The 23151-nt window shown below is 46.9% G+C and overlaps 1 protein-coding gene across 1 annotated transcript; it reads left to right on the forward strand.

Annotated features, from left to right (window-relative positions):
* Positions 1-1324: 1324 nt before the first annotated feature.
* Positions 1325-22437, forward strand: MLEC (malectin). The gene is made up of 5 exons (XM_083373303.1): positions 1325-1582; positions 12065-12243; positions 12896-13072; positions 15911-15968; positions 17576-22437. Exons 1-5 carry the CDS (start codon positions 1366-1368, stop codon positions 17803-17805), a joined length of 861 nt encoding a protein of 286 aa, XP_083229429.1. The 5' UTR covers positions 1325-1365; the 3' UTR covers positions 17806-22437.
* Positions 22438-23151: the final 714 nt, after the last annotated feature.

A 23151-nucleotide genomic window follows, 5' to 3' on the forward strand; every position in this document is an offset into this window, starting at 1 on the left:
TGGCGACCCTCTTCAAAGGATGCTTGAAGGATGCTGCGTGGGGGGCCGATTGCAAGGACCAAATCAGGGATTCTGATTTTTGAACCTTAGAAAAAGACATTGCTCCAACAAGCAAGAGTAGTTTGATGACGATCCTCAGGGATGCTTCAATTTGGATTCCTGATGAGCTCAAATAGATGGTAGTTCAATGACCCCTTCAAGCAGCATGACTGGATTCCCCCATGATCCCCGGCCTGCTGGTTGTGAGCTGCAGCTGCTGAAGTCCAGACGCGGAGAAAGCAGGGAGCCAAGGGCCTGCAAGCAGGAGCGAAGAAAATGCACTCTGCACATGTGCAAATGCCAGTGGTGATAGTGATTCTGTTTATTACGCTCTTATTTCTAGGCAAAGTGCAGACACACAATGAACAATAACCTATTACAACACCAAAACATTGACGTCCCCACATCCTAAAGTTGCCAAGTTGGAAAAAACACTGCTTTACACATTAACTATAGTTATTTTAAATCAACTCCACGGGCTTTTTAAGACTTAATGGCAAGGGATGCGAATAAACCCTGTGGCTAAACAGCCGCTACTTCGTCACAGGAAGCAATAAGATGCTTCACTTGAATGCCACGTTAACCCGGGTTCAGTCAGGAGCGCGAACCCAGCGCTGTTCCCACGAGGGAACCGCTACTCGAGGACAGGCGTGCGTTGCCATGGCAACAGCAGGCCTCTGAGCACCCGTGCATCAAACTTCCGGTTTCCTGCCAGCACGACTCCACAATCCACCGCGCTCGAGCCTCGCTGTAGCTTTCTAATTGGACAGCCTGCTTTGGGCTCTACCACTAGATCGGGGGATATCCCGGCGGGGAAAATGTAGGGAAACGTTTGCCGGCTTAAATAGAGACAGCGCAGTTCCTCCGTTTCCCTTCTCTCCGTGGTAATAAGTTGCAGAGAGCAGAGGCTGCCCAAACAGAAGCGAATATTCGCACCCCCATCGGGTGGCCGTGGAACGAGCCACGGCCGCGCTCCGCCCCCAGAAAGGCGGGAAGCGTCGCCCATAGGCGAAAGGGTCCCCCAATCGGCTTCGTCTACTTGCGCTCTCAACGTACCTTGCTGCCCTCCCCTCGCCCGCGCACCTATGGGCCGGCGGCCGGGCCGATATGCAAATAGCGGGCTTCCCGCAGCCAACCAGGCGGCGCGACCCCGCGAAGCCGCGCGGCGATTGGCCGGCGTCAGGGTAGCCGGCACGGCCAGCACGGTGGGATGCCCCCTTGCGGCTGAGGCGGCGGGAGGCATGTGCGAGAGCGGCGGCGGCGGCGGCGGCAACGGCGGGGCGGAGCCGTCGCCGAGCTGAGGCGGCAGCGCGGAAGGAGCCGGAGATGGTGGCCGCGGGCGGGGGGCCGCAGCTCCGCGTCGCCTGGCTCTTGGCCGCGGCGCTGCTGGCGTTGCTGGCGCTGCAGCCGCCGCCGGGCAGCCTGGCCGGGGCCAGCCTGGCCGAGAGCGTGGTCTGGGCCGTGAACGCCGGCGGGGAGGCCCATGTGGACGTCCACGGCATCCACTTCCGGAAGGACCCCCTCGAGGGACGGGTGGGACGAGGTGAGCCCCAGGGGGAGCCTCCAGGCGCGGGGCTGCTCTACCTGACCGGGGAGGGGGCGCCAGGGAGGCTGCGGCGGCCTGGGAAGTCGTGGAGCCGCTATGTGTCGGGGCAGCCTATCTGGGCCTGCGGTGGCGGCGGATGGCGGGCAGAGGAGACTGGGGAGGAGGGTCGGGCTCCGAGCTGGACAGCGCGGCTTGCCGGCGGGGAGGCCTCCGCGTCTCCGCCGGGGCTCAGCGGGGGGAAGAGGGGCGTTGGGGCCGAGGAAGTAGACTGGGGAGCCCCCCGGCTCTGCACTCCTGCACAGAGGCTGCCGTCCCAGGACGGGCAGTGCGCGGCAGAGGCAGTCGGGGAAGGACTGGCCCTTCGCCCCGACTGCAGATCTTGGAGCTGTGGGTGCTGAGCTGGTGTGGAAGAGCACGGATGGCCCACGTGGGTGGATGAGTCCGAGGCGTTAGGTCAGGGGTCTTCAAACTTGGCCCTTTTAGGACTTGTGGACTTCAACTCCCAGAATTCCTCAGCCAGCTTTGCTGGCTGAGGAATTCTGGGAGTTGAAGTCCACAAGTCCTAAAAGGGCCAAGTTTGAAGACCCCTGCGTTAGGTGGATGTTATTGGCCAGGAGTAATGCAGATCTCATTACCCCGGAACGTCCGTTCCTAGGCTCTGGAGCTTCCAGGTGTGTTGGACCCCAACTCCTATGCATAGGGTAGCTCCCAGCCCTCTCTCTTTCCTTTTGTGGATTCTGTCCTCCTCCTCTCTGCTTCTGCCCTAGGGAAATCGTGGGTTGATCTCACACGAGGCTTCTGTCTTGCTGCCTTGGTGTGAATTTCAATGCATCCTCTGCATGCAAGCAGGGAAAGATTCTTTGCAGCTGAGATACAGAAGGGGTGTGTGTGGGGGGGAACAGACCCAGTTCTGACCTTGTTGGCCTTCCCTTTCTCTTCACTGCAGGGGCCTCTTCTCTTTCTTCAGAGCTGCCCTCCCTGATCCACTTCTCTTTTTTTCACCATTTCCCAACATCTTGGTTTCTGCAGTTCTCCTCGTCATCTCTCTCGTTCTCCTTCTTTCCCTCCCTTTCCATATTGGGTTTTTGTGGTTCCAATGACAAACCAGAATTTCTGAATTCTTTTGACAAGTCGTCATAATCTGCTGTCCTTGTATGAATGGTGAACTGCAAATGTTGAGCATACGGTCTGGTCTGGTCTCCTTTTGATTCACATTGGATGGGGTGGGGACAGCCTGTCATTTGTGTTGGTCTGATGGAGATAGCTGTGGTTTCTGCTCAAAGAGATAACCACACCAATTCCAGGTGCCTCTTTAAGGAACTTCTTTGTGGTTTTAGTAAACCAGAAGCTGCTTCTTTTCCACCACCTTCTCTTATAAAATGCTACAATAATTTTGGCTGCTTATAGTTTCTACATTGTGTAGAAAGAACATTGTGGGTTTTTTTTCCCTTCTGGGCTGTGCTGGGCTAGGGAAAAGTGGAAAACGTTAAGCCATTGCACAGTTGCTTGACAGTTTCATCACTTTGTGCTCCAGTGGTTCCTTCCAATCGTTTCCTTCCTAAGGTTAGCTCAACTCTCTCGGCATCTTCCCAATTCTCATTTCCAGGCCTGTTAATTGTTAAGCAGCTTGACGGAATTCTAGAGGGTTATATTGGAAGGAGACAACACTTTTGACACAATGCTGCAGTTCCTGCTTGCACATGTCCAGTAGTACTTTCACTGCTAGGAGAAGAAGGGTCGATGAGTAAAACCTTAGTAGATTGTGTGGTTTTGCAAAACAGATCATAATCTTTAGTAATGCCTGTTGTCTTCCGGATATGTTGTCTTACAGATATGGGATGTGATTTTGCTGCATAAACTGAAGCACTGTAGATTCTTTCTGGGGCTGTTGGAAGTTTCTTCAGCCCTGGACTCTGTAGTTTGTAAAAACTACCGTTTATTAACCCTTTGCATAGAGAAGACAAATGCTTAACAGATTTGCGGTTGACAGACATAGTTGGGATTGTTGACATCCCAAAAGGTAGAAGCAAAATTTAAAACTATCACGGTACATTAGAGGAATAGTATGAAAATAAATAATTCCCATAGTGAGAGATTGCAGGAACTTGGAGGATTACCTAACTTTCAGAAGGGAAGACTGAAGATAGAGCTCTCTTCAAATACCTGTAATTTATGTTATGTTGGTTGGTATCCTGCCTTTAATATTTTTACCAATAACTCAAGGTGGCAAATATATCCAACAGTCCTTCCTCCCCTATTTTCCCCACAACAGCAGCCCTGTGAGGTGGGTTGGACTGAGAGGGGGGGGACTGGCCCAGAGTCACCCAGTCGGCTTTCATGGCGAAGGAGGGACTTAAACTCACGGTCTCCTGGTTTGTAGCCGGAAGCCTTCATCACTAGACCAAGCTGACTAGACGAGGGCTAGGCCATACTGGAGGATGGTCACAATCTTGTTGTCTTGGATCAGGGTCAATGTGTTTAAACTGCTAAGCTTGTAAGCCACCCTGAGTCTGGAATTAAAATAAAATAAAATAAAAATAAAAAATTATAGAAAGAATGTGGAAGAATTATGTTAGAAAAAAATTATCGTGAGTAACAACAGTTTGACCGTAAATTTGAGTCCAAGAAAGCCTTCCTTTCTCTGGATGTATTGAAACAAAAGTTAAGTCTTTTGGGATGTACTAATTTGGGTTCCCGTCCTGAATAGGAAGTTGGATTCGGTGGTCTTAGGTTCCTTTAACATTTTGATTCTCTGATCATGCTGCAGACATTTTCTGACTATGTAACTGAGCTATCATCAGACTTAATTATGCTAAATAAATTCCAGATTTCTCATTAACAATATGTGAGATAGATTAAACCAAACCTCCATTTCTCACCTTTTCTGTGTTGCCATTATATTCCCAGATTGCACTTTTGATGTCAAAACAAAGATTCTTCCAATGTTCAGCTCTCACACAAGTATTTAGATTGTCTTCTCTATGTTTGCTGTAATCTAAGGTATCAGCACATTTGAAAGTTACCAGGTTGGGAAACTTTGGCTTGCAAAATCTGGACTTTGCCACAAGTCTATAAAAATGTTTCAGGCTCAAGCTTGCTGCAATATTCTGCTATCTTGTGCCTGCGGTCTGTGTCTCATCTCGGTCAAACCCTTAAGGAGTTTGACTTTTGCAAAGGGAGGCTATGGGAGAAGGTCTGGTTGTATACTATACAGTCCATACCAGTTGCCTCTTCCCAGGCGAATGTGGCCTTTCCCAGCTGACTGCTGCAGCTGTATGCAGGCCCTTAAGTTTGCTTCCCACTCTCTGCCTCATTTTAGCATTAAGGTTTGAAAGTCCAGTGTGTTTTCTGGGATTCTAGCTGTGAGAAAAGGGAATTTTCAGCTGCTTTGTTTCCTGCGTTTCTATGCTACTTTTCTTTGGTTTGTAATCTGGAGTAGTGAAAGAGAGAGTAAAACTGGGGGGAAATGGCAACTCTTCAGCGCTGTCGTGCAATGAGTGTGCAAAGTACCCGGGATAGACCAGGAGGTGTGGAAGGGGTTGTGCTCAGGCCACGGTTTGGCCACGTTTCCTCCGATGCCCCCAGGTGGGAAGGCTCCGTGTGACAGTGCCATCTCTGTCCCAATAAAGAGATGGCCTTGGGGCCTTTCAGGTCTGTCAGCAGAGCTTTGCAGCTCCCTTCCTCTCTCAGATACTCCTGAGCTGGAGACAGTATTGACTGTGGGGCTTGCCAAGGCTTTTCTGCTGAGCTTTTCTGGAGAGGAAGCCCAGGCAAAGCTGCCATCTGAGGCTCGAGCTGTGCACATACACCAAGTAGGGACTCATGGGCATTCTGCATTGGATTCCAAATTAAAACCCAGAAAAGTCTTCTCAACCTATTTCAGAACACTGGTTGAGAAAGGAAGAGGGCCTTAAAAATTGTATCCTGGCCAGCCAATGATGGTGTCTATTACAATCTAAATCTAAAATAATATATAATGGGGTTGGTTGGGTTGACTTTTTATACTGTTCATTTTTAATATCAATATGGGAGTTATATTTATTTTATACATGTGTGTATCGTGGTATGAACGTATCTCTGCTGTCTAAGCTTCATGAGCTGACAGCCTGACATTAGCAAAAGTGGCCGGGGGGGGGGGGGATTGGACTGTAAGGGAGAAGAGGGGATGGAAGCCCAACTGAGCCGGGTGAGAGAAGCTTCAGCCAGCCAAGGTCAACTATCGACATGCAGAGCTGGGAATCAAGAACCTGTTTCCTGGACAATATACAAGCCCCTGGTTGGACATTTGCAGATGGGGGCGGGGGGGGGGGAAGAGAAGAAAATGTACTTTGTATTGTTTACACGGGAAAACCTCAGATTCAGCTTCACTACTTGGTAACCACTTAAGCTTCAGTAAACTATACTCTTGGCAAAACAAATGGCCAGGAGTCTTTCTTTGCTATCTGCTGCTGGCATTGGAGACGGATTCAGTACAGTTTTACGGTTTGAACATCTTTCACTGAAAGGAATGCACCATTTCGCGAGACAGCTCATTCCTCTGTTACCTCTTTTACCATCCTATCTAAGCCAAATCTGCCCGTTTCGGTCTGTTGGTTCTGGCCTTAGATCTCTGAAGAGCGCTATCCTAACTCCCTTCTGTGCTGCAGGCTAAATATACCCGCTTCCTTCATCCAGTCTTTGCCAGATTTGGTTTCCAGAGCCTTCACTGCATTGATAGCTGTCCTGCCAGCGTGCTGCAGTTTGTCAACCTCCTGCTTGGATGGTGGTGCCGGAACTGGACACAGAATTCCGGGGGAGGGGGGGCAGTTGCTTCCATGCCCTGCACTCTGTCCACTGGTGAACAGCCTTCCTTCCTTCCCTTGTTTTAAAAGTAAGTGTAGGTCTTACCTTAAGAACTCTACAATTCAAATCCAAACAATCAACAAAAGTTCCTTAATCTTTATGTTGTTATAAATTGTTTTAATGTGTTAGCTGTAAGCTATTGGATGAAGAGGTCATCTTCAACCATGGGGATAGCTTTTATTACTTCATGTGCTGTCCCGCTCGCTCACACACATACACACGTAATGGTGGTTTACAGGGTTTATTGATATTCCCCAGCAATTCCCTTCACCAAAACCCCAGAACTGTCCCAATTAAGTCCAGCCACAAGCAGGCCAATGCTAGACCACAGAGCAATGGCCAATGAGTCCACAAGGCACTTGAAAGTTTCCCATACAAGATAAACCCACCAGGCAAAATTAAATCCACAATAAAAGAGGGTTCTTGAGGCAAGAGAAGTCCAGAGTTCACAAGGCACGATCCAAGTCAAGGCACAGTGTCAATTCCAAAGCAAGGCAGGAATCACAACCGACAGGAAACACACAGCTAGGGAATGAACACATTGTTCCCAGCATCGGCGCCATCTGTCTGCTGTGTTAAATAGCCAGCTTCTGGTGCAGCTCATCAAGAAGGGCAAGGCTTTCTCCCAGTGAGTAATCTGACTGACCTTCTCTGCACCTGCCTTTTCTCTGCCCTACGGTTCTGGGATCAGGTGCAGAGGGCTGTTCCTCCTCCTCATCCCTGACTGGCTGCAGCTGCACGCTTTCTCCACCTGAAGCCTCAGGCCTGTCCTGCTGCAGCTGTGCTTCAGCCAGATCCCCCTCAGACAGCTGCTCGGAGCCCTCGACCAACTCCCCTCCTGATGTGCCAGGAACTGGTTCGTCTTCTCCCGACTTTACATCTGGAGAGGTATCTGGGGAAGTGTCCAGGGAGAGTCATCACACTTCATAACGATTTACATCAGCTTCCTCCTCCATTAGATTTCATACCCGCTTGGGTGTCTTTCTGCATTGTGGGTAGAGATGTAGGCATTCAGAATCACAGATGAGAGGACTCCCTGCTTTCAGATATTTCCAGAGCCAATTATTTGCAAGAGTTTCTAGGCAGATTCTACTGAGTCTTGGCAAGTGCGCTGAGAATCTGCAATTCCTCTCATTGCACAAGCCAGGCAGACACATAGGAGGATTCCAGGGCTGAATCTGCCAAATGAGTAGAGTAACCATTTCTCTTACTGGGAACTTTATGCTTGCAGGACACTTTGTTTTAATCTGTACCGTGCTGCAGTATTGAGAATTTTTGGCTCAAGGAAGGTCCGGCAAGCTTAACTCCTACTTATTATCTATTCTTCAGATCCTGTTTTGCAACTTCTTAAGTAGAGAATGTTGCGTCCTCTCCTGTGGGCGAGAGAACCTTCGGTGATGAGTGCTAAAGCTATTGATTTTCTAATAATTGATGCTTAAATATAAATATAAACCAGCTATTGCTTTTGGCTGACGTACCTCCGTGTCTTATAAAAGCTGCATTGTTTTTGAAGAGACGTTCTCGTATACGTGTGTGTGTGTGTGTGTGTGAGAGAGAGAGAGAGAGAGAGAGAGAGAGAGAAGGAAGAGTGGCTTTGTAGATCAAAAGAGAGATCATCTTCACGGTTAATGGGAAAGGCTCTCTTATCAACTGATACTGTAACGACATGAAAGTCCTGTAGTCCTGCTTAAAACGAAGCTGCTCATCAGCCATTTGCATTTCCATTGCAATCTAGGATTGTGCTGCTCGCGTTTGGCAGATGAAGCTAGAACCAGGCCAGGAGAGCACGGGCTTCAGTGCTGAATAACTTCTCTTATTGGTGCCTGGGAGTGAAGTGTTCTTTCCTTGAATCTGAATGACTTCCAAGCTGGGCAGCACACTTTGCCCTGAATAAGGATATCCAGGTTCTACGGCTAAATTGAAGCAGGTGCCTGTCAGACCTGCCCTGACTTGGCCCTTTATTTAAGAAACTCCATTTGCAGTGAAAGGTACACTTTTAGTCAAAGCCAGCAAAGCCAGAAGTTCATAGGATAAAATTTCCCGGTTAACTGCCCCTGTCCAGCTCCTCCCCTCCCCTCCCCTGGTCCCGATTGTCCAAATACATTTGAATTAATTGTTTTGGGAACAGTCTCTTCAACGGGCTGGTGGGTGAGCTACTGCTTCCCATGCCCAGGCTCAGACCTTAGGCCAGGGGTCTGCAACCTGGACAACTTTAAGGCTTGTGGTCTTCAGCTCCCAGAATTCCTCAGCCAGCTATGCTGAAGTCCACAGGTCTTAAAGTTGTCAAGGTTGCAGAGCCCTGCCTTAGACCTTTTGTCTCTGGAAGGTACAATGAGTTGGTAACATACACACACACACACACACACACACACACACCTGTCCGTCTCCCTCCCTCCCTCATGGCCGGCTGACAGCAAATGCAAAGTTTAAGCCTCGGGTGGCAGCCCTGACAGGGCCTCTCCAAATGACACCCCCACGATCTAGCCATACAGCTGGTCCTCAGCTGACGGCCACAAAATGGGGACCGGTATTTCCACAGCTAAGCAGGAAGGTGGTTAAGTGAGCCAGGCCTGATTTTTCAACCTTTCTGTTTTGCCCAGGCGATGCAAATCGCTGCGCTTGCTAAGTGAATCAGGCGGGCTGTTAAGCAAGTCCGGCTTCCCCCTTTGCTAGCTGGGGAAGTTACGGGTGCTGTTCACGTGGCCCTGGGACGTGGCAGCCACCCTAAATACACGCCAGTCGCCAAGTGCCTGAATTTTGCGACCACAGGGATGTCGCAACGGTTGTAAGCACGAGAACCAAGTTGTAAGTCACCTTTTTCAGTGCCGTTGTAACCTCCAATGATTGTGAGTCAAGGACTGCGTGATATAGTTTCAGACATCTGCGCAGTCAAATACAACACAACACAAATCTAGCTCCCTTTTGACCGCCACAATATTTTGAGAGGGGTATAAACACAATCGACATTGTAGCCCCATGATGGAACGGCTGTTTTAGCGGAGTTTTTCTTTCCGAATTGAATCTAATCCTTTATTTGCCTATGCCTCATAGACAGAATCTTGCCCAGCTAAAGTTATAACCTAAGTTGCTAGGCAGATTATAGGGTGTGGCTGCTCTTTTTTTTACATGTAATATTTTATTAGCTTTCTACATTTACAATTCATAAGTGCTTGGTAAACAACACATCTTCTGGGTCCATTTGTTTTAATTAACAATACACATTAAACCCCTACCCTGTTTTTCCAGCCATTGATAAAATACATCCCCTATTTGGAAACCTTCTGTGTCTCCTTTTTCTTTAATCGCCAGTGCATGTTTTAGTGGAGTTCACTTGCGGTCTTCAAGTTAATCCACATCTGCTTCTAAAAGAAGAAGAATAAAGTTTTGTGCCTCCTCCGAGTGTGGGATCTTTCACCCTTTGCTTTGCTGTCTGTAAGAGCAGGCCAGGGTGCTTGGTTACAGGGAGATTGGTTTTCCAGGCATGCCTTCTCTTCCGCTGCTTTGAGGAAGTATTTAGCTTCAGGGCTTCTGGTTGGTTTGTGGCTTGTATTCTCCGGTTCTCTTTTCAGCTAGTTCTTACTGGGGAAAAAGACTCTTGCTGTGTTTCTAAACTTTGAACGGCTAAATTGTAGATTTTTTTTTAAAAAGTTGGAAAATGGAAGGGAAACACACACACCCCGGCACTTACATGGAAAAAGCCCTGTGTCTGGAAAGGGCTTGCTTAAGAGTTTACACAGAGGAACTCAACTTTTGCTTGGCGCCTTCTTGGATCTTGCCGTGACTTTATTCTGGGCTCTTTCAGGGAGGAGGGCTTTAAGCATCCCAAATGGGGGCCTACGTGGAATGGTTTGCCTTTAGCAGAAGTCCACGCAAAGGAGACGCAACTTCTGTTACTGAGTTACTGAATGTACTTATCATTTCTCACAGGAACTGCAACTATTTTTATGCCAAAAATAGCTAATTGAAGGCTTCTGCTTGGCTGTAATAAGGCTGAGGTTAGACATTTTGTCATAAAGTCATAACCTTTACGCAGTCTAACATTATTTCTTCATTGTCTTCTGGGCCATGGGTGGCTGAAGTTTCTTTTGTTATTTTGTGGCTCCCTTCTCCTCCCTCCCACATGCAGGACAAAAGAGGGAGGAGAGCTAAACCCCCAAGGATGCAGCAGATGCAGTAAAATGGCAGGGCTTCCTTGCAGATCTGTTCTGTCCATCTGTCAAAAGAACTCTTGAGAAGTTCTCATCTTAGAATTTAAACCATGGAATGCATAAACCATAAGAAAGCATAACATAAACCCTTAAAATGGAAATAGCCTAATGAAGGGAATTACAGTATCAAAGTGGTTTGAAAACACATAGCCTGCTACTAATGTACAGGTAGTACTTGACTTATGACCGTATAAATGACAGTCATAAATCTTGCCAATCATTAGTGGGTCATTATGCGACTGCCCAATTTTGCAATCTTTTTTGCGGCAGTCATTAAGAGAATCATTGCACTCATTAAGCAGACCTGTGGACACTAAGCGAATCCATTGACTGCAGTGGACTTTGTTTGCCGGAAACCAGAAATAATGCTGGGTATCAGCATAAAACCTAACTCGCAGTGACGTGACCACAGGTGAGCTGTGAACGAGGGTGGGGGTGGCTGAGCACCCAAGAATAGCATTATGTGACTGCAGGTGTCGGAACTTCAGATCTGGCTTGTAAGTAACTTTAGGGATGCCCGTCGTAACTTTGAACAGTTACCAAGTGAGTGGTTGTAACTCAAGGACTGCCTGTATTACTAATTCAGGATCTTAGTTTTGTAACCAGAAAGATGTAACGCCTTGCATTGCAAGAGAGAAGCATAGCTGCCTCTTATCCAGAGATGACATCCCAATATGGAGCAGAGCCGATGGTTACCATTCCAAGATCCACCGGCTGGATCCTGGGGGAAAGTGGTAGCTCACAAACATGGAGTTAGCATCCCTGAGAAAGATGCAGCTAGAGATGTACTCGGCACGGGATTTTGTTTTCAGTACTGTACCAGAGTTTGAAGCTCCCTCCCCACCAATCACTTCCTGGTCTTGTCCAAGAGTTCTTGATTTAGCAGCTTAATTTAGGAGGGAAGAAAACGCTCCTCTTTTTTTGTTAAGCTACCAAAAGTCCCCGTTGATCTGCCACATAGCACTGGGAAATAGGCCAGTAGATTCTGAGCCAACGTAAACCAGATGTCACTGGCAGAACTCTTGGGATACCTTGTGGCCCGCTCGGTTTGAGCCTGCAGGGGCCTTTCAAGTTCGCTCTGTGTATTCGTAGCCTCTGTGCGTGTATTGTTTCCTTAAGCTTTGCAGGTGAGTCCAACCTACAGGTCGCATGAAGCCCTGAACAGCTAGTAATGCGGCTCCGTGAGCTTGTATAAAAAACTTTAAAAGGAAGTTTGTTATTTATATGCATTAACTGTACTGTATAGTTTACACTGTATGCAGCCCAAGAGGCTTAATGTGGCCCAAGCGAGCTGAAAGCTGGGACACCCGTGCCTTGAGGTCTAGTGGAGGGAAGGGGAAGCTAAACCCTTAAATGTGGGTGTCGTATTCACAGGGGCAAAGGAAAACTGCATTATGCTTAGAAAAAATATTTATTTATTGGAATACAGCTTCCGACTATGGCATGAAATTGCCAATCCTGCGATCCAACCCCGAGGATCAAATTCTCTACCAAACGGAACGCTACAATGAGGAAACTTTTGGTTACGAGGTCCCGATCAAGGAAGAGGGCGATTACGTCCTTGTGCTGAAGTTCGCTGAAGTCTATTTTGCACAGTCGCAGCAGAAGGTAAAAAAAGGGGGGGCTCCTGGGAGGGGTTCCTAGCAGCAGTTGGGCCTTTTTTGTGAATGAACAAAAGCGCCACTTGAAAGGCATCAGCTAAAGCAGGGGTGTCAAACTTGCCATGTCACATGACGTGTCGCGACTTTTCCCCCATTGCCAGAGCTGGGGTGGGCGTGGTTTTGGCATGACGCATCCGGCCCACGGGCTGGCAGTTTGACGTCCCTGAGCCAAAGGTTGGTGGAGCTGGAGGGTGCATCCCAAGGGGTGTGAATTGGGCTACCATCCTTGATGTTTTCCCCAGGACTGTGGAGGGGGAACAACCTTAAACATTACTTTTGACTATATCTAAAGGTAACTTGTCTGGTTTATTTTGCCAGTGACTGGGTACACCGTTTTGTCCAATAAGCCGCTCCAGATGTTGGCATCATCTCAAGATGAGGCACAGCATTAATAAAATAATATTTCTCTTGGAGCAACATTTATTGAAAACAACTCACGGTGGCCTGAGTTAGGCAGGATTCCTTGTCAAAGAGTGTAGATGGGTGGCAGTTCCATTCTTCCCAAGAAGAATTTTGAGTAGCTTGAAAACTTGCCTGTGCTGGGCTGGGCCTGTTTTCCTACGTGCTGATAGCAATTCTGTCTTCTTTTCAACACACAGGTTTTTGATGTGCGTTTGAACGGCCACATAGTGGTGAAGGACTTGGACATCTTTGACAGAGTGGGACACAGCACTGCCCACGATGAGATTATCCCCATCAGCATCAAGAAGGGGAAGCTGAGTGTGCAAGGAGAAGTTTCTACCTTCACAGGAAAACTGAACATTGAGTTTGTCAAGGTAAAAAAAACAACCAACTGCCCTGAAGCAAATTTGCTAAGCACTTTTCCCCCTTCAGAAGACGGGCCCTGCCACTCTCCTGTGCGGGCAGAGGAGCCTAAGGAACCGCATGTCTGTTTCATTCAGGAGCAAGTCTCGCCTCAAGAGGAAGGGGCAGGGAGTCCTCGCTTAGTGATCGTTTGAAATTTAAAAAGCACTGGAAAAAGTGTCTTGGGACCATTTCTCATACTTATGACCCCACGGTCACATGATTTACATTCGGGTGCCTCACAGTTGACTCCTATTTTTGATGGTTGCAGTGTCCTGGGGTCACGTGATGACCTTTTGCGGCCTGACATGCAAAGGCAGGTTCGCTTAACCACCATGGTCCTAACATAACAACTGCAGAGATTCACTTAGCAAATGTGGCAAGAAAGGTTTGCCTTGGTGGAGCAGTGGGCTAATGCCTCCTTAAGTAACACCAGCTGCCTGCAATTAGTGCAGGTTCGCATCCCACCAGGCTCAAGGTTGACTCAGCCTTCCATCCTTCCGAGGTAGGTAAAATGAGGACCCAGATTGTTGGGGGCAATAAGCTGACTTTGTAATAATGCCGCTTGGGGTGTGTGTGAAAGCCCTAATAAGCAGGCCTATACATAGAATGAAGGCTACTGCTAAGCACATTCGTTTGTGCTTCTTAGATTGTAAGCCGCCCTGAGTCTTCAGAGAAGCACGGGATATAAATGGGATTTTTTAAAAAAATGGGGCAAAATTCACTTAACAAATTTCTCACTTAGCAACATACTTTTGGCTCAATGGTGGTTGTAAGTCAAGGACTACCTGTACAGCGTTTTCTTCAGCCATGAGCTGCTATTCTTCCTTTGGGGAAGGGTGGAACTTTGCTTCTGCGGTGCAGATGCTGCCTTCGGGCCAGAGTAACAAGCGTCTTTGTAGACATGGGTGCCTTTATGATGTGCGTCTGCTGTCACGGATCGCCCTGCTCCTCGGCTGTGTCAGGGCTGTGATTTTTCAGACCATTCATACTCAGTTTTAAAAATAATTCAAAACTTTTTTGGAGATTGAATATTTTACCAGCAAATCTTCCAAATTCAGATTGAAAGTCTGAAGCGTCTTCCCTCTCCTGTGTGGATAATCAGATAATATATGATATGTGATCTTAATATAGTCATTTCTAGGCAGGTTTACTTGTGGAAATCAAGCACTTGGTACCCATCACTTCTGCTTCCAAAATATTGTGGGCACTCCATTTCCAAAATATGGTGTTGTCATCCATCCCACTTAAGTTAATTAGCAAAGAATGACTCCTGGCTCATTGTTTTTTCCAAGAGTACACTAAGAACAGAGTGATTACAGACATAGCTTGGCACGAAAAAGATGCAATTACGTTCCCCTGGCCACTCCCTGTTATCAATCAATGTCCAATTAGAAGTTCTCAGATTGTTTAGGAAACGGACCCTGGGTTCGGCCTCCTCCATCTCCGAATTCTTTGGGCTAACCTTGTGCTGGATTGGTGCAACTCACTGTCGGGGCTGGCATGGCTTCATCCCAACCCCCTTGTCTTTGTCCACCCACATTCCTATCCTTCCCCCCGCACATACACTAATCTCAAGCTGGCAAGATGTGATGCAAAACTAGAAGCAGAATAGCAGCCCTGATGTGTGTCTTCACAGATTCTGTCAAGTCTGCCATTTTCAGTTGGTGCCTCGCTGGCATTCTTCTGTCAAAGGCTAGGAGGGAGGCGGGCCATGGGGGAGAACAAATGGGCAATAGACAGGTATGTGTTTGTGATAGGAATTAGGCAGGGGGGAGATGACGAAGAACAGAAAAGCTCAGGCACCCTGAGAAAGAGAGTGGATGACGCCAAACATCTCGGCATTCTCGAAACCCCCAAGCTGAGGACTGGTCATGTGGGGAGGGCTGCACGGGAAACTTAGTTCTAGCCTGACTTTGCTGCAACCAGTATCCTTTAGTAAAATGGAGGGTGAAATATTTGCAGGCTTGGCCTGAGGGAAGCCTGGGAGGTCAGTTTAGTACAGGTGGCCCTCGTTTTATTTCCACAGTTGAGCCCAAAGTTTCTGTTGCTAAGCAATGGAAAGTGTATTTTGTCCTGCTTTACAACCTTTTTGCCAGAGTTGTTAAGTGAATCGTACGGTCATTAAGCAAATCTAGCTTCCCCCATTGACTTTGTTGGATGGGAAGGCTAGACATGATGATCACAAGACCCTGGGACCGTGCGGCTGCCATGAATGCATGCCAGTTGCCAGGTGCCTGTATTTTGACCACCTGACCACAGGCATGCCGCAGTCGTCGTAAGGGTGAAAATAGAATAGAACAGAGTAGGATCCTTTGTTGGCCAAGTGTGATTGGGCACACAAGGAAGTTGTCTCTGGTCCAGAAGCTCTCAGTGTGCATATACCAGTCATAAGTCACTTTTTCCCACTGCCATCAAATACGTGCACAACCGGTTCTCTGTGTGGATGCCGCTTCTGGAAGTCCATTCTGGGCCTGGGCACCAAAGAATTAGCTTCTGGTTTTGCCGAAGTGGTGCGAACCGGCTGAATCCCCCCCACTGGTGCCATTGTAACTTCAAATGGTCACTACACATACTTTAAAAAGTGCAACAGGCAGCTGGCTTGGAATCCCAATTCACTTTCTTCCTGTAGTATCCTAAACCTCTGGGTAACTGTGTGGGCTGGCCACAACAACTGAGAGCCTGAGCTGGGGACCCTTCCAGAGAGCTGCCCTAAGGGGCAACCCCACACCTGAACAGTTGTTAGAAATTGGCTCTCCCAAAGAGACAAATGGTAACGAAGGAATTCAACTCTCTGTTGCTTCCCACAGGGGTACTATGATAATCCAAAAATCTGTGCACTGTATGTCCTGGCAGGAACAACGGAGGGTGAGTAATTCCTTTCTCTTCCCTTCTCTTCTTTGAACACCCAGGCAAAGGACAGCTCTAGGTCACCCAGCAGTGTAATAATTTAAGGAGCTGAAGGTGATATCGAACTAAATTGCTAAAACGTAGGATTTGTCACCGCAGGAAGGGCTTTAGTTCTGTCGAGACCGGGGCGCAGCTGAGAAATAATGTTGTGTAAATGGAAAAACTGATTTTAAGACATAGATTTGGTCATTGTTATTTGTTTTTGAAGTCTCTGTTCTGAAAAAGAAAAGATGAAGTAATCTCTTAAGGGCTGAATTATTTATTTATTATTTATTTATTATTGGGACTTACATGCCACCCTATCTCCCAAAGGACTCAGCGCGGCTAACAACAATAAAATACAATGATACAAAAGTGAAAAAGAATTAAATTAACAGCCCCAATAGAATAAATTAAAATTGTAGTTAAAAATTTTAAAAAAATTAAAAAACATTTTAAAATCCCTATCATCAGTCCAGGTCAGCCTGATGGAAAAGAAGTGTTTTAAGGCTGCGGCGTTCTCCGGGGCCATCCAGAGCTCGAGGGGAAGTTGGTTCCACAGGGCTGGCGCTCCCACAGAGAAGAATTATTTTCATATTGCTACCAATAGTAATGATTGGTCTCCACCCCCAGTCCCAAGAGAGCAAACCTGGCACAAGTGTAGGCTGAGTGACAATACAATTCTGATAACAGTAACGAGTTATCTTTCAATACGTTCAGGGTCCCCAGAAGATAGGAATTAGTCCCACGCTGCTAAAAAAAAATAGCGTCGGAAATGGTTCTAGGTTTTAAGGGCTTAAACATTAACTTTTCCTTTGTAACTGCTACGTGTTGTTCTTTCTTTTGCCTGTGTTTCCGGCCAGTGGAAAGTTTTTTTTCTTCTTAGTACACTGTTTAGCAAACTAAGCTCAGCCAGCGCATGTCACCTAAGGAAAGGTTTTCCCACAGGAGTAAGGAAAATGTCTCAAGCCTTCTGGCTGAAGAGGTGGATGTAAGCCTGTATTCTTAGTCCAGTTGAGCAGAAAGGAACTCGCCTTACCTGCAACAATTTTACTAAGTTTTTCCAGCTGCGGTCAAGTCCTGCTGCAGGAGACGAACAGTCTGTAGGCAAAGCTGAATGTGTTGCCATGCTAGCCAGAGAACTTCTGGAGCAGGGAAGTTGCCATCTGGAGGTCGAGGTCTCATTCCCAATCGGCTGATCTATTTTGGGTTGTAGAGGAGATCACGTGGGCAGGGGTCTGGTTGCAGGTACTCTGGCTGTCCTGACCCAGCATCAGCCCACTTGACCGTTGGGAGTAGGGGCACATGGGGTCAGGTTTCTCTGTGCCCTAGGCTGCTGCCCCAGTCTTGCCTTCCAGGAAAAAAAATGGGGAGTTTGTAATGGGCTGAAAATGCTAACCTGTTGCATTTTATGGAGAGGCCAACATGTTCATGTGTAGTCTCGGTGTGATTCCACATTGGCCTAGATAAGGTTTTGTATGTGCATTAAGCATCTTACCTACAGCTTTGAATCATAATGGTTTAGGGTTGAGGAAACTGCTTCTATACTTTACACCAGGGTGTAGACATTGTTCTTCTTTCTACAGATGTTCCAAAGCTTCAGCCTCACCCAGGCCTGGAGAAGAAAGAGGAGGAGGAAGATGAAGAGGAGTACGAAGAAGGGCCCAGCCCTAAAAAGCAGGCCAATAAAAACCGGGTCCAGTCAGGCCCCCGCACACCAAACCCCTATGCCTCGGACAACAGCAGCCTCATGTTCCCAATCTTAGTGGCCTTTGGCGTCTTCATTCCAACCCTCTTCTGCCTTTGCAGATTGTGAAAAAAGACAGCAAGCACAGTGGTCTGCAAGCCAGGGTGGAGGAGTTGGGCCGAATGTGGCGTCAGTCTTGGCTTCTCCACATTTAAGGAAAATAATGGCTTGTTAAGGAGCAGCAGGTACAATAAAGGGAGCGTTTGCATCCCCCTCAGCAGAACTTTGGGTCTTGGCCAACTGTGGTCCAGCAGCAGGCACCTTTCCTGTCCAAAAGGTCTTGAAGCAGAACCTGGATCTTTGGGGCAGTGAATCCTGTGACCAGCAAGATGGCGTCAAAAGGGGCGGGAGGAGAGAGAGACGCGATCCAAAGGTTGGCTGGAAAGGAAAGCGGCCACTGAGCAGCCTCGCTGGAAGGATTCACGGGTGTGGAGGTGGGGGTTGGGTAGACATCCGCTAGAACATTTGCAGCTGAACACGTGGTACTTCTTTTCTCCCCTGAATGAGGAGACTCACCTTTACGGATTGATCTTCGGTCAACATGCTTTTGGTTATGGGACAGGTTGAGCAGATAATCTAGGTCACCTGCTCTGCCAGGCATTCTGAGAAGATTTTACTTTCAGGCAAGTGTTTTCCCTGGTCATGACAATTCTGGCAAGTCGCTCTCATCCCCCCTGGTGTAACTTTAGTTTCTCTCCCCCATCCCATCCTCCCAAATGCTGCGATTCCACTTTTAACTCCTCTTCCCATTCCACGTTAGGTGGCTAAAATGTTGACTGGTAGAAGCTGGCACTCCAGTGGGCATGTAGGAAGCTTCCTTGTTGGCCTTCCATTTTTCTTGTGCCTGGAGACTTTCCACAATCCAAGGTGGCGTCTCCTTTTTTCTGCTTAAGAGGTCCAGAGCTAGGAAATCTCAAAAGGGTTTTGTCTTTGAGCTTCTTCGGTCATTACATTCTTTCAGGCTCAGCTCCAAGGCCACTTTTGAAAGAGAGGCGTGCCCTTTGAAGGGATCCCGCTGGCCATTCCTTTCTCAGTTTTTTCTTTGTGGGCAGAGTCTGAAATGGCCTTAAAAGGTGCTTCCTGCCGTGGAGCACAGATTGTATTGTAGCAAAGGCAGGAGGGTTGTTCGAGTATCTATAACCTACAGAAACTGCTGCTGTTATCTTCCCTAAGTATTTACTGGTATCTAAGGAATATTTCTCTCTTGTCTCTTGATGTGACCTTCTGGTTTTCCATTGCTATGATCATATAGTGGAATCAGGGCAAAAGAAAGGCAGAGTTGAAGACATTTTCCTCTGTGGCCTTTTCGCACAGAGCAAGACGGCTGCACTTGTCAATCAGTCAGTTGATATTCAGCTCATGGTGCTTGAGCCCCGCTGCGCCCAGGATGTGCCACCCTATTTTTGTTCCTATCATCTGTCCCATTTTCCCAGTCCGTGTGCTTAAGTTTAAGGCACTTGCCCAGTTTCCTTCCAGCTATAATCTCAACAGGGAAATGACTGTTTGCCTTTTCTTTTCATACTGCTAGTAAACATATTAAACTTAGTCAGCTGCTCTCTTTCTCCAGCTGGCTCAGAAAATCGTCTTCCTGACCAGATTTAGCTTCCTTTTGGACATCTCACCCTAAAGTAAATTCTTTTCTTTTTATTTATTTATATATATTTCTACTGGACAGTAATGTTCTCCCCCCCCCAAATTTATTAAGAATAAACCCCATTTGGCTGAAAATACTAGCAGGGATTTGCAAGAGTCCTGTCTGAAAGCTCCCCTTTGCTCTTCCTGGTCATGGCTCTAAACTTTGTTTGATGGAAGTCCACATTTGGTAGTAGGGTGTCCATTTTCATGGCTGCCGTTGGTGAAGTGACTTCTGGGTTATGCCCTGTGAGATGGTTGATACCTGCTAGCAGAATATAGCAAAGGCAACAGCTAGGGAAATTTCACACCTTCATTATCTCACACACATGACCCAGAAGTAATTTCACCAAGTTCTTTATTCTTTGAATTTCAACTTGGAAGAATTCGATTTGGAAGCTATTGATGTTGCAGGTCCAAACAGATGAATCCGTTTTTCAAAGCAGACAGATATTATGTGAGCTCAGGTAGGTAGCCATGAAGGCAAGGGGCTGCTTTTATCTTGTTCATTTTTTGAATCCTTAAATCTTTAAATGAAAGCCCTTGTATCTGTTTATTTAGGGACTGACTTATATTTTGCAAGTGAACGGAATATATAGACTGCTTGCCTCACTCATACCCTAATTTGTCCCACTTGATTGTAAAACTCTGTGTTTCCTCCACAAACAAATTGAAGATGGAGGAAGACCAAGTGAGCTATTGCCACCTCATTTCCATTCCCTTTTTTCTCCAGGGCCAGAGGAAGCTAACAGTTACTGATTACCTTCCTGAACAATTGTACTTGTTACGGTTATCTTCTCTAATTCAGAGAGCTCAAAATTCCTCAAGGAAGAGAGGGTTTGTTTCTGCTATGGGTGGGTAGAGTTAACACAACTGAAATTCTGCATTTCTGGGTCTTGGAGTGTAAAAAGGGCAATTCACTTTTATCATAAGACTTGTTTGGCTCCAGTCATTCACTAATAAAGAAAGAGCAGCTTTACCCCTGTTTTTCATACAGAGCGCGTGGCCCTAATTTTCCCTTAGAATTTGAATATGTTGAGTGTGACGAGACATTCTGGTGTTTTCTTTCTTAAAGGAAACTGCAGGAAAGTCAGCATTTGAATCTGTATTTGCTGCCTCTGCCTTTTACACTTTTTCAGATATGAGTTGGCAGGCTTTGTATGTCAAGAGGTCTTTTTTTTTATAGAACTTTGTTTTGTGGAAACTGCACGAGAAGGGGCCTTGGAGCCCTATGCTCCGTACACTTGCAGAAAGTGGAGAAGGTCACCCTTTACACTTCACTTCCTGCTCTGAGATACCCTTAACACCATGAGCGCATGCCAGGGCTCCGTCTTTCATTTCTCTATACTCTGAAAGTTTAAAAAAAAAAAAAAACAGGCGATCTGTCAAGATCCTTGCAGAGTTGCCCTCCACAAAGCACATCTCAACTTCAGAACAGAAGCTGTTCTCCACAGATTTTGCTTTTACAGCTCCCTGATTGTGTTTGTGAGGGGCATCTACCCCTTTTAGGATCTGTAAAAATAGTAAAGACTGCTGTGATCTGCACAGTTTGATTCAGAGGGCTGGGGGTCAACTTGGCAACTTGGTTTAGGGACTGTGGTCCTTGCGGCTCTTCTGCCTAAGCTGGAGATCTCTTGCTTGCAGGCCAGGGTTCAAGTGAATGGCAGTTTAAGCTTTGCCTGCCAGATGCCAAAAGGTGCTTACCACTGCCTGTTGTGAGAAGGGTCAGTGTTCTGGGTTCGTTTATGCTGATGCATGCTTTAGTTACGTGGTTGGGCACGGTGGTATCCAGCTGCCCCTTTTTTTGAGCTACATTTGCATCTTGCTTGCACAAATATAATGCCCTTTCCCTTAGCCAGTAGGGGGAACAAATGGCTGCTTTATAGTTTCTGAGGTCCCATCAGGTACATAGTGTTGAGAAATGCTCCTATTTCACTGCAGCAATTTAGACGTTCAGAACACAGAAGAGGAAGCCCATGAATCAGATATCATCGATTAAATACCTTGAAGAGCGAAAAAAAGGCTGTTTGAGCACCCTTGGGAAAGGTCTGCAGATGCCTTTGGCTGGAGAATTGGGTGGGGGCTCATCTGAATCCCAAAGGTAAAGCTCTGCTTGGAATCAGTTGGGTATTCCGTTGGATGGTAGGCGTCCCATATTAGTTGGAAAGATCAGGTGTTGGAATTTGCCAAAAAGAAAGCCTAAGTAAACATACGGTTGGGCCTCCCTGGCTGCAAAGCCAAAGGTAGAGTTGGGGCTGTTGCTGTGCAGGACTGTGTTTATCCTAAAGACCTTCAGGTCGCTAGAACAGACTAGAGTGTAGTTTACTTTTGAAAAGCCCCAAAGAACACAGCGGTAAAAATCTGCTGGGCCTCAGGATGCCGTCTTCCTTCAGGAGCTTAGCTGGTGGCACGCAATGCCTGCTTAGCCCCTAACGCCGCTTTCTTCCAAGCAGAAGAGCCGAGGAAGGTGTTCCTTTGGGCTGCCTCCCTCCCCCCACCAAAGCGTGCTCCACGGGGATCTGAGAATGGTGCTTAGCTTCCAAGTTGTTATTTGACCAGGGCTGTGTGTGTCCCTGGCTTGGTTTCTTGAACCAAGAGATCATTCCCTGGTTAAACGTGTGGGAAATTATTTGGGGTGCCTTGAGAGATGTTTGAATTCCCCCAGGGAGGGGGCCTAACCTTTTCCCCCTCTCTCTTAAACTTCACTTCCTAAGCAAATAGGAGTCAGGTCACCTAATCACGATCAAAGTTTTAAGTGGAGATAATCCTTGTTATTACTAACAAGGCAGATGCAGGTTTTGAGGACTGCAGTCTCAGCTATCAAAAGATTGAGGCCCCCACCCTTTATTGTACTGTCGTGTATGTTTATATTTTCTATTTGTGTCCCTGCTTGCTAGAGAGGCATTGACATGGCCTCCTAGGACAGCCTAGGTTAGGGGTAGGCAACCTTGGATCTTTTATAACTCATGGACTTCAACTCCCAGACTTCAGTTCCTGTGCTGGCTCAGGAATTCTGGGACTTGAAGTCCACGAGTCATAAAACAGCCAAGGTTGCCTACCCCGGCCTAGGTGTTTGCTGCCAGGTTACAAGCTTCCAGGGCTGGGTGGAATCTGTCCTTACGCTGGTTTGCCATTCATAACTTTAAACTCAATACATAATTCTGAAGCAGGGTGGTGTGTGCAAGTCCTTTACTTTGTGTCTTTAATATTTTTCATTGGTTCTTTTTATTAATGGGATGTGTGTAGGTGTACATTTAATATTGAGCTTGGGCAAAGGGTAAAAAGCACATATGACTTTTGTCTGACTACATTGGCTTTGCAAAAGATTTTTTTCCCCTGGGGAAGTGAAATAGGTATGAATGAGTTCTGCATTAATTATTCCCTCCATCCCATTTTTGGTACATTTACTTGTTTTGTTTTTTAAAAATTTTTGTTGGTTTTTCTTTTTTTTCCCTCTCAGGATGTCTGGTTGAGGGAAATATTCTGAAATCTACTGCCTGGCAGTTTTAACCAGCAGTGTGTTAAAAAAATAAAAATTATATTGTCACTTAAACGAACCCATGTTTTTATTTTTTAAGTGGAAAGATGAAGGTCTCAAAGTTTAAAACTCTAACTCGTACCTAAGTTAAAATCCTGGAACCACAACAAAGAATCCTTCCCTAGTGGGCAGTTATACTGTTGCCTCCATTAGTGTTAAGGTTGCTCGCTGTTGGGTCTTCGAACTTGGCCCTTTTATGACTTGTGGACTTCAGCTCCCAGAATTCTTCAGCCGGCAAACCTGGC

This window comes from Vipera ursinii, assembly GCF_947247035.1.
Source record: "Vipera ursinii genome assembly, chromosome: 14".
NCBI classification, from domain to species: domain Eukaryota; kingdom Metazoa; phylum Chordata; class Lepidosauria; order Squamata; family Viperidae; genus Vipera; species Vipera ursinii.